Source organism: Hyperolius riggenbachi, chromosome 3 (assembly GCF_040937935.1).
Source record: "Hyperolius riggenbachi isolate aHypRig1 chromosome 3, aHypRig1.pri, whole genome shotgun sequence".
In the NCBI taxonomy this organism is placed as follows: domain Eukaryota; kingdom Metazoa; phylum Chordata; class Amphibia; order Anura; family Hyperoliidae; genus Hyperolius; species Hyperolius riggenbachi.
The window spans coordinates 76,276,503-76,287,405 of NC_090648.1; the positions used below are offsets into that span (position 1 = coordinate 76,276,503).

General features: G+C 45.6%; 1 protein-coding gene across 1 annotated transcript in view; it reads left to right on the plus strand.

Moving 5' to 3' along the window:
• The window catches only part of DNMT1 (DNA methyltransferase 1), a 59,181-nt gene extending 54,884 nt beyond the window's left edge, over positions 1–4,297 (plus strand). The window contains exons 33-35 of the mRNA XM_068273501.1: positions 1,106–1,222; positions 2,641–2,731; positions 3,981–4,297. Coding sequence (XP_068129602.1) covers positions 1,106–1,222; positions 2,641–2,731; positions 3,981–4,039 — 267 coding nt within the window. The 3' untranslated portion in view covers positions 4,040–4,297. The remainder of the gene's footprint in view (positions 1–1,105; positions 1,223–2,640; positions 2,732–3,980) is intronic.
• Positions 4,298–10,903: the final 6,606 nt, after the last annotated feature.

A 10,903-nucleotide genomic window follows, 5' to 3' on the forward strand; every position in this document is an offset into this window, starting at 1 on the left:
AATTCGCATGAAGTTTGGGTATGCGAATTTTCATGCGAATTTTCATGCGAATTCGCATAGAAACAATGGAAAAGCACACCAGCACTGCCATGGTTAAATTCGCATACATCGTCGTCCATGCGAATTCGCGTGCGAATACGCATGAAAATTCGCATGGACCCGCATGCGAATTTCGCATCCGCATGCGAATTTTTACCGTGGCGATTCGCACCGCACAAGTGGAAATGCAGCCTCAATGTGTTTTAATGGGAAAATAGGAAAAAATGTGGGAAAAAATATTTCAGTTTTCGGCCATTATAGTTTTTAAATAATGCATGCTACTGTAATTAAAACCCATGAAATGTATTTGCCCATTTGTCTCGGTTATAAAACCGTTTAAATGATGTCCCTATCACAATGTTTGGCGCCAATATTTTATTTGGAAATAAAGGTGCATTTTTTTTCAGTTTTGTGTCCATCCCTAATTACAAGCCCATAGTTTATAAAGTAACTGTTATACCCTCTTGACATAAATATTTAAAAAGTTCAGTCCCTAAGGTAACTATTTTGTTGTTCGTTTTTTTTTTTTTGTTTTTTTAACAAAAAAAAAATTGGGGTGTGGGAGGTAGAGTTAATTTATTGTGTTATACAATGTATTATGTGTAAAATACTTTAGGGTGTAGTTTACTATTTGGCCTCAGTGAGTCTGTTTACATGCGACCTGTAAGCGTCCGGAAGGACGCTTACAGGAAGCAGTAGGAGGCTGGGAGAATCACAATGATCGCGCTGTTTCTAATAGAAGCAGCGGATCATTGCGGGGGCTTAGATCAACGAACAGGAATGGATTTTCCCGTTCGTTGATCTCCGGGCGAGCGCCGGGTGCACGAGCGGCGGGAGCGCGGACAGCGGCGGTAGCGCAGAAGGTACGGATTTCTCCATCCCGGGGGTTAAAGGATGGAAAAATGGACGGAGAAATTCGTACCCCCGGAGGTAAAGTGGTTAAATATAAAGTTAAACTCTGTACACGTCTGTGCAAAACCTGTTTATGAACTTCTCAATAGAAAAGTCCGATTTCTTTGTGATTCTGCTGCATTATGCTTACTAAGTGAACTTTTTTCTTTCACAGGGTCGTGTCCTCCACCCAGAGCAGCACCGTGTGGTGAGCGTACGAGAGTGTGCCCGGTCTCAAGGCTTTCCAGACACTTACAGGTTCTTTGGCAACGTTCTGGATAAACACAGACAGGTGAGTGCTTTAATCCCAGTGAAACAGCTGAGTGAATAATTTAGCAGCCTGGAGGTGAAGCAGGTCAGTGCAGGGGTAGTGCTAGGGGAAATTTTTTTTTCTTTCCCTCCCCCCACTTTCTAGCAAACCCCTTTCTATTGTGGGGGCCACCTTTTGCAAACACCAAAAAAGTAAAAGCCCTAGAATACTTGCCTAAGAAAGTTTCACGTACAGAAATGTACCGGGACTGCACTGGCTCTTCTATAATTTTGGTGTCTACAGCCAAGAACTGATGCTATCCAGAACTACTTTGGTGCTATATCTGCTTTGGCTTGCTGGTATTTCCAGAATGATTATTCAGCATTTCTGTATCTGACATATGCACTGCTTCATAGAATACATTGTAAACCCCTATGACAGTAACCTAGGCCACCGTGCTGCCATTTGGTTAAAAAATTTAAGCTATATTGTGGTAGCTTTTCAGCCCCCTGGGGAATGCATGGGCCGCACAGAATTCAATTAGTACTTCTGTACAGGAGTTTTTATTTCTATTTTCAGTTTGTCACTTTAAAGGAAGAACTTTTAAAGACACTGAAGCGAAAAAAAAAATGATATTTTGATTTGTATGTGTAGTACAGCTAAGAAATAAAACATTAAGATCAGATACATCAGTCTAATTGTTTCCAGTACAGGAAGAGTTGAGAAACTCCAGTTAGCTCTATGCAAAAAAGCTAATAAGCTCTCCGACTAACTTAGTCGTGGAGAGGGCTGTTATCTGACTTATTATCTCAACTGTAATTGAACTGTTTATTTTTCCTCTGCTAGAGGAGAGTTCATTACCACAGACTGCACTGAAAGACTCATTTTGAATGCTGAGTGTTGTGTAATCTGCACATACTATAGAATGATGCAATGTTAGAAAAAACACTATATACCTGAAAATTCACAACCAGTTCATTATATCATATATTTTTTTTTGCTTCAGTGTCTCTTTAAATGCTGTCACTTTGTTACATGCAGAGCTTGCTATTTAAAGGAGCAGTCATGCAAAAATTTTTTTAAAAAATCCACTTGGGGCTTCTTCCAGCCCCTGGCATCCGTCCTGTGCCCTCGCCACAGCTCTGGTGGCTCCCAGTCCCCTCTGGTGGCGAAGCCGACCTCGCCAGATCTGCTTCTGCGTCTGCTCTCTGTGCTCCAGCGTGCGGTTCACTGGCACGCTATCATCTGGACTGTACAGCACAGTAGTTCTGCGCGACTCTGAGGCACCGAGGGGACCCAGGACCACCAGTGTGGAGCAACCTGCGGCGAGGGCACAGAACAGCAGGCAGGGGCTGTATGAAGCCCCAGGCAAGTGGATTTTATTTTTAAGCTTGGATGTGTCCTTTATTTCTGCCATGACATTGACTCTAACCTTGCCTTTCATGTGGTCTGTCTTCCAGGTTGGCAATGCCGTGCCTCCACCTCTATCAAAGGCCATCGGTTTGGAGCTCAAAGCCTGTGTAATGTCAAAGCTTAAAGTGGAAGAAACAGGTTTGTTTTTAGCATTTTTGTCCAGCAGTCCTATTCTGACCCTTATCCATGTCGCTGGCCATACATATAAAATTACTGCATTAGTCTGGGGTGCTGCTGTAGCTCTTCTGACCTTGGAAATGCTTGCAGATATCTAGCCAGAGTACAGCCTGAACAGAATACTCCCTGATATTTTATACTGCTAATCATGAACACTTTGTACACTTGAGATGGGGGGGGGGGGGGAGATTGGCAATAAAATATGACTTTCTACAGCCTGATCACTCCCAACAGTGTGGTTTTTCTCCCTCTCGCCTGCAATTGGCCCTGGAAAGCTGTCCTGCCCTGCATGCATTCACTTCGCCTGGAGCATTATGTACTACTGTGCAGGCACAGAACTCTTCCAGTGACACACAGGAGTGCACCTGGCTGGACTAAGCATGCGCTGACTGGCTCTGATTTATTTTCTGGGGCCAGTTGCAGGTGAATGGAGAGGAAGAGGTCCTCATAGGAGGGGGGCTTGAGGAAGCCCCAGGTATGCATTTCATTGCGGGGCCCCCATCGCAGGTATTCTAAAGATGAGGTTCATATTGCGTAATAGAACAGCCATGGTTTTTGCTTGTGATTAAAAGTTGAGGACTTGAAAAATGTTTTTTTGTACAATTCCCCCCCCCCCCCCCCTCAGCCTGACAGATTTCCTTAGTGCCACAATAATGTCTGTGGTTGATATGGAATAAGAATTGTTTGGGAATACACAGATTTGTGAAAGAACAGGAAAAAGCTGCTTTATACCACACTGAAGCAGTTACTGCACTTGTCAGTCATCCAAAACAAATGACCTTTTCATGTCTTCAAATTTTAAAAGCAGACTTGTAGAGTATGTGGCTATATTGATGCCTTCAGCCTCACCATCAGGTTACTGAGGCCAGCCAGCCGTCAGGTGGAGAGGGAGTTGGTAATAAAAATAGGATTCTCATCCAGCTATGCTGACTGTAGCTAGAGCCCAGTTTGTGACTAGAAAGGCTGCAGCCTTACTAACAGATGAATAGTGATCCACTTCAGTGTCAGACTTGATAAAGCAAATGTGTACAGAATGTGCAGTTAATCAGGGCCATTATTTTGCCCAAAATATTAACTTAACCCCACCCCCACTCTCTTTTTAAACTCTTTTTGCTCTTAAGGCTTTTCAGCCTCCAGTAAAAGTACTACAAATGATCCCATACAAATAGTTAGGTGCTCAGCTCTTGATGAAGGCTTTCTTACCTTGCAGAATCTTTAAAGCAAGAGAAGGCAGAATCTGTAAAGCAAGAGAAGATGGAAATGGATTAATGTCGTCCGAGCGCTACCTCTGCTGCACTTCAAGCTCCATCCGTGTTGCCTCTCCACATCTGTGTACTGCGAACACCACCTCTTCAGTATCTGTCGTTGCATTGCCATATTGGCTCTTGATCAAATCCTTTTTGATAAAATGTTTTTAACGAACATTGATTTTATTCATTGCAATACATTTTATCACTTTGTATTCGTGAACGTACGTAGGTTTTATATGTTGTAATATTTCAAATAAAAAAACTGTCTTGTTTTAAATGTTTGGCTTTTTAAAGTATATGCAGTATTTTTTTTTTTCTCCCTAAATTGAAAAGATTCAGAGTTTACTGAATTTTTGTTGCAAACTGTGTATGCGGTTGGCCACTAGGGCATTCAAAAGCACTTCCTGCGGTTTGTCACTGTTCCAGGCTGCATACAATGTGCATTATATTTGCATGCAAGCCAGATGTATCTAACTCCATGGACATTTCTAGAGTCAAAGAAAATCTGGCCTATATATCAATAAGTTGGTCTGAGATGCATATGGAGCAAGAATGCACCCAGTAGTCCCACAATACCTGATCTATGTACTATTAAATGACTCCTGTGGCTTCCCCACCCTAGCAAAGCCCCTTTACCTAGCTCAGGAACAAAGGGCTCCTCCCACACATCTGGAAAGGAGGTGGGAGTACCCAAGCCATGCATGTGGAAGTAAGTCTTCAGGGGGTCCTATATGGTGCATTCAGGAAGTCTCCTTTAAAGGACACTTGTAATGAGTGATATGGTGGCATCCATATTTTAAACCATACCAGTTGCCTGGCTATCCGGCAGATACTTTGCCTCTAATACGTTTAGCCGCAAACGCTGAACAAGCATATACAGCATTTTAGTTGTTTCTAGCATTGTCAGATCTGACTAGATTGGCTGCATGCTTATTTCTGGTGTTACGACACTACTGCAGCCAAATAGATCAGCAGGGCTGCCAGGCAACTGGTATTGTATAACCCTCCTGGCGGTTTGCAAAAAAATCGCCAGGGGGCAGCAAATCTTTTATTTTTTTTTTCATGTAGCGAGACAGTCTCACTACATGATAGCCGCTACTCAGCGGCATCCCCCCAGCCCCTCCGATCGCCGCCGGCGATCGGAGATCCGGTTCAAAGAACGGGATCTCCCGGAGGGCTTCCCCGTCGCCATGGCGACGGGGCGGGATGACGTCACCGACGTCAAAGGGGATTCCGATCCACCCCATAGAGCTGCCTGGCACTGATTGGCCAGGCAGCGCACGGGGTCTGGGGGGGGGGGGGGGGGCGGCTGCGGCGCGGCGGATCGGCGGGTAGCGGCGGCGATCGGGCACTGCACGCAGCTAGCAAAGTGCTAGCTGCGTGCAGAAAAAAAAAATTATGCAAATCGGCCCAGCGGGGCCTGAGCGGTGCCTTCCGGCGGCTTACCCCGAGCTCAGCTCGGGCTTACCGCCAGGAAGGTTAAAAGGAAATAAATGTCAGCCTCTGTGTCTTACTACAGTTGTCCTTTAAGGACACCCCCTCCCCGGTAAATGTCTAAAGGGCCATTCTTGATAGTATGCCTAGCTTATAACAAGGGCTTATAATGTAAAATCTGGCCATTTTCACATCTGGTTCACTTGAATGCATAAGTGTTTGTTTGTTTTTTGTTATACTCCTAAAAATGACTTTTAGATATCCCATGGTTAAATTTTTATATTTAAACAATTACAAAGTAGATTGTCTCTGACTGGCAGTCTATTAATTGTCCCAGAGTTAAAATGCATGAACTTTATTTTTCCTCCCCCCCCCCCCCCCCCCCCCACGCCTTCAGAAGTTGTATTCTCCCAGGAAAACTTCTATGGCTGTAATTTGCAGATCAGTGAGGATTACTATATTCCTGACATGACAGAAGTTGTCACTTGCATGCCTGAAAATTGACTCAGGCGGCAAAATAAAAAGCTTTGTTTGCACTGTGCATACATGTTTATCACATAGCCTCAGGTATACTTTAAAGCAAATCTCTAGCAATTAAAGTCTGATACTTGCCTATAGAGAAAAGGCTCTGGATACTCTGTCCCCTCTTAGTGGTGATCCACAGTGAAGAGGTCCCTTCTGGCAGCCCTGTAAAGCTTCACTCATGACACCAAAGACTGGTGGCTTTGCACTGCATGACCTTGCACATGTGCAGTATGGAGCTGGCAGTCTTAGGTATCACTTGGCCACACAAGTACTGAAGCTTCATGGTCCCCTAAGGCATATTTGACCAGTTGGACACATACATGCAGCTAGGGTGACAGTGCTTTTTTTTTTTTTTTTTTTGGTCCATGACCCTCTTAACCCATTTACCTGGGAGTGGGTGGATATCTTACCCTTATAGTTAAAGGGAACCTAAACTGAGAGGTATAATCTTTCCTTTTAACCTGCTGAGCGTTCTGGACAAGCTGAGCTCGTCCAGAGACGACAGAGGGTGCCGCTCAGGCCCTGCTGGGCCGATTTAGACGAAATAAAAAGGGGCACACGCAGCCGGCACTTTGCCAGCCGCGTGTGCTACCTGATTGCCGCCGCGTGCAGCGGCGAAAGAGGGTCCCCCAGCCGCCCGAGCCCAGAGCAGCCGGACCAAACAGTTCCGGCCAGCGCTAAGGGCTGGATCGGAGGCGGCTGACGTCCATGACATCACTCCGCTCGTCGCCATGGCGACGAGGAAAGCAAAAAAAGGCCACTCATCGCGGCCCTTGTTACTTCTGATCGCCGGAGGCGATCAGCAGTGCGGATTAGGAGCGTCCTCTAGTGGGCTTTCATGCAGCCAACTTTCAGTTGGCTGCATGAAATAGTTTTTTTTTTTTAATTAAAAAAAAAGTCTGGTCGCCAGCCTGGCGATCTTAATAGAACGCCAGGCAGGTTAAACAATACCAGTTGCCTGGCAGCCCTGCTGAACTCTTTGACTGCAGTAGAACCTGAATCACAAACCTGAAACAAGCATGCAGCTAATCCAGTCTGACTTCAGTCAGAGCACCTCTATCTGCATGCTTATTCAGGGGCTGCAGCTGAACATATTGGATATATGATCAGCAGGAGTCGGGTAACTGGTATTTTAAAAGGAAAAATCCCATACGTTTCTCAGTTTAGGTTCCATTTAAGGGGGACTCCCAGATTCCACCATAAGTGCCTAAGACCCACCTTATCAATAAAGACACTGAAGTGAAAAACACTTAATTTGTATGTGTAGTACAGCTAAGCAATAATACGTTAGGAGCAGAGACAGAAGTATAATTGTTTCCAGTACAGGAAGGGTTAAACCCCAGCTACCAGGACTTTCAAAGTCTGAGAACCTTATCTCAACTGTCAGTCACTCTTATCTTGTCCTCTCTAGAGGACAGGTCAATGGTTCACTGGCCTGCTCTGTAAAATCATTTAGTATGCTGCAAATATTAGAGAATAAACCTAACAAATTAAACATGAGAATTTTCTTTGCTAGTAATCTGTACTACACAACCCCCCACATATAGCAACAGAATGAACTGTCTGCAATACAGCTGACTTAACATTGGCCCAGTGATGTTGCCCCAAGGATGACTGACTACATCTGTTACAGTTGTGTACAGGCCTTACAGAAATCCTGTAGAACAGTTTCCCAACTTATGACCTGCAAAGTTGATTCTTGTGGCTTGGATCATGAATGCAGCCCTGTGTATTCCCTGTGTCCCCCTTTGTTGCACAATCGCTGAGCTTGAAGCGTGTAAGTCAGAGGCTACCTCTAGTACCCAGTCAGCCTGATAGGCGGGGCGCACTGCTAATCATGGCGCTCCTGCTCTGTTACAGCCGCCGACGGAACCCGGCACAGTTATTGGGGCCAATGATGGAGCTGAGGTATGGGCCTGCAGCACTGTCTGCGCCTGTAACAGCAGGAGTGCTGTGATTGGCAGTATGCCCTGCCTGTCAGGCCACAGTGATTTGAAGACAGCCTCTGACATTACTGGTGGTAGCCACTAATGATCCAATGTTTTTCATCCAATTTTACCAAATCTATGTAGTAAAAAGGTAAATTGAGTGAATATATTGAATGGATAATTTAGGCAGTTTCCTTATGTGAAATAGAAATGGTAAGATTGGATAATTCGTGGCCACCACTACACATACTGTAGCTCCCGAAGCAGATAATTTTGGCGCGCAGGGCTGAGTGCTGTCATACCAGCAATGCTATGCTGCGCACCCCGCGTAACAGTAATTCTGGGCTCTGGCAGTTACCAGACCCCAAATTGCATCTCTCTCTGAGTTGTGACAACTCAGAGGGGGGAAAGCATTTAATGCCACCGGGGTGTTTAGTGGCACCAGGGTGAGCTGTCATTCAGCTTGCCCTGCGCCGAAATGAGAAGTATCCAAAGCTCCAGACTGAGGGTGAGAAGTCGGAGCACAGAAGGGCACTTTGTAAAGAGGGGAGACTTTTTAAAGAGTGTGAAACGGCAAGGACTCTAGGACTTTTTTTTTTTTAAATATAAAATCAGCCCCTGGCAGCTTGTGTTCCTCGCCGCAGCTCCGCTCCCAGCCGGTCTCCACCTACGTAGCAACCATCGACCTGGCCGGGTCTGCATCTACGTGATCTTACTGCTCACGGTCGCACTCATGTAGCCGGGAGCCTGCTCACGCAGGCGCCGTGGGTGCTATGGAGAGGACCCAGGTAGACCGGCCGACAAGATTTATCTTAATATGAAGTGCAGCCCTTGGATAAAAGAGAAAAAAAAAGTTGGGCACCACTACTGTAGAAGCTCTGTAAAGCTCACACAGCAGTGTGGTGGGAGGCAGGGAGTTGAAAGCTGGGACTTTCAGGACTCGTTCACATTCCGTTCATGTGGCTGTCTGCGTTAACTGTTTTGAGGCTTTTTTTTTATTTCTCTGCGTGGATGTTTTTAAGCGCTTTTCTAGTGCTTTTGCAGAGTGATCGCGTTTTTTCACTTCCTGGCGTCAGTCAGGAATAGAGATGGCTCGAACCTCCGATTTTCAGTGCGCGAACTTCCGCAAAAAGTTCGGTTCCAGCAAACTTTTCGAACCGCAATAGACTGCAATGGGGAGGTGAACTTTGAAAACTAGAAATATTTATGCTGGCCACAAAAGTGATGGAAAAGATGTTTCAAGAGGTCTAACATCTGAGTTTTTGCATGGATGAGTGGGATACACGCCAAAAGTCCCGGGGGAAATCCAGATTTGACGCATAGCAGCGTTTTAAGGGCAGAAATCACGTTGCATGCTAAATTGGAGGCCTAAAGTGCTTTAAAACCTCTTGCATGTGTATACATCAGGGAGTGTAATTAGTGTACTGCTTCACACTGACAGACCAAACGCACTGCACACAGCTATTTGTGTAATGACGGCTGTGCTGGATTGGTGTCTATTGTCTATTAGGATCCCACGTGGCATCCATGGCAGTATCATCCTCGCCAGCTTTGCTTGCCTCAGACACCTCATAAACTGCACCAACAGCAGGTACTTCATCCTCCTCCTCACAACTTACGTCCATAGTATCACCTAACTCAGACATACAAGGTGGTGTAACTTGCTTAGCGCCTTCATCTTGTAACAATAATGGCTGTGAATCAGTGAATTCCACACCAAATAACTCCTGCGAAGTGTCAAATGCAGCGGATGCGGTGCTTGTAGTAGCAATGGTGGCTGCGGAAGATGAGGTGTTCTGTGTTAAATAGTCAACCACGTCCTGACAATCTTGGGAGTTGATGGGACGTGCCTTCTTCAGAGCACTATACTTTGGGCCAGGGTCACACGAAATTACGTCAGCACGACCCCGAACAGACCTGCCGGGTGGCCTGCCTTTGCCTGTTTTGTCCATATCGGGGAGGGGGGTGAAGTGAAAGGTATGCACTGACTTGACTAATACAATGTGCAGTCACACAGGTGCAGTGAAAGGTATGCAGTGACTGGTATTACAATACAATGTGCACTGTGGACTGGTATATTAAACAGCGTGCGGTCACACAGGTACTGTGAACAATTACGCAATGACTAAGTATTACAAATGTGCAGCTGTCACACACAGGTACCGTGACCAGGTGCAGTGACTGGTGGTATATAACACTGCGTGCGCTCACATAGGTAGATGCACTACTGAACAGGTAGGTATGCAGTGATTGGTATTACAAATGTGCAGCTGTCACACACAGGTAGTAATTGAATGTTGGGCCTGGCAGTGGCACAGTAGGAATTACCAAGGGGCCAAGGTCCAGCAGCTGCGACTGACAGGGCTGTATATGCAACACAAGTGTCTGTGGGACACACAAAAACCATAAATAGATCACAAGAACATTTGCTCTCAAAAGCTGTTGAGGATGAGGAGTGCTTTTTAGCAATAAGTATCAGCAAGAAGCAAGCTAACAAGCCTAACTAAGCTTTCCCTATGTCAGCAGGTTCTTTTCTTCTCTAATTACTGCAGCCACACGAGTGAATGAAAAGGCTGACGCTGCCTGCGTTTCATAAAGGGGTCCTAATGATGTAGTATAGGGGGCGGGTTAAACTCGCATATAGTTCGCAGTTCACCACGAATGCGAACCACCGAAGTTCGTGCGAACCGTTCGGGAAAATTATAAATACAATGTATTTATTCTTAAAAACACCCATGCAATCTCTGCACAAAGCGTTTTTGTGAGCGTTTGGCGTTTTCCTATATCTTCAATTGAGACGGAATTGCCCCACAAATGGCCCATGCACCGCTTATCTGAGCAGATCGGAAATGAACCACTCAGATGTGAACTCTCATAGACAATCATTGCACAAGCGCTTTTAGGGCAATTTTGAAAATCGCCAGCGTTGAAAAAAAATCTCCAAAACGCCCCTACTGTGAACGAGCCAGGCAGCGGTGAAAGGCCAAAACGCTGCG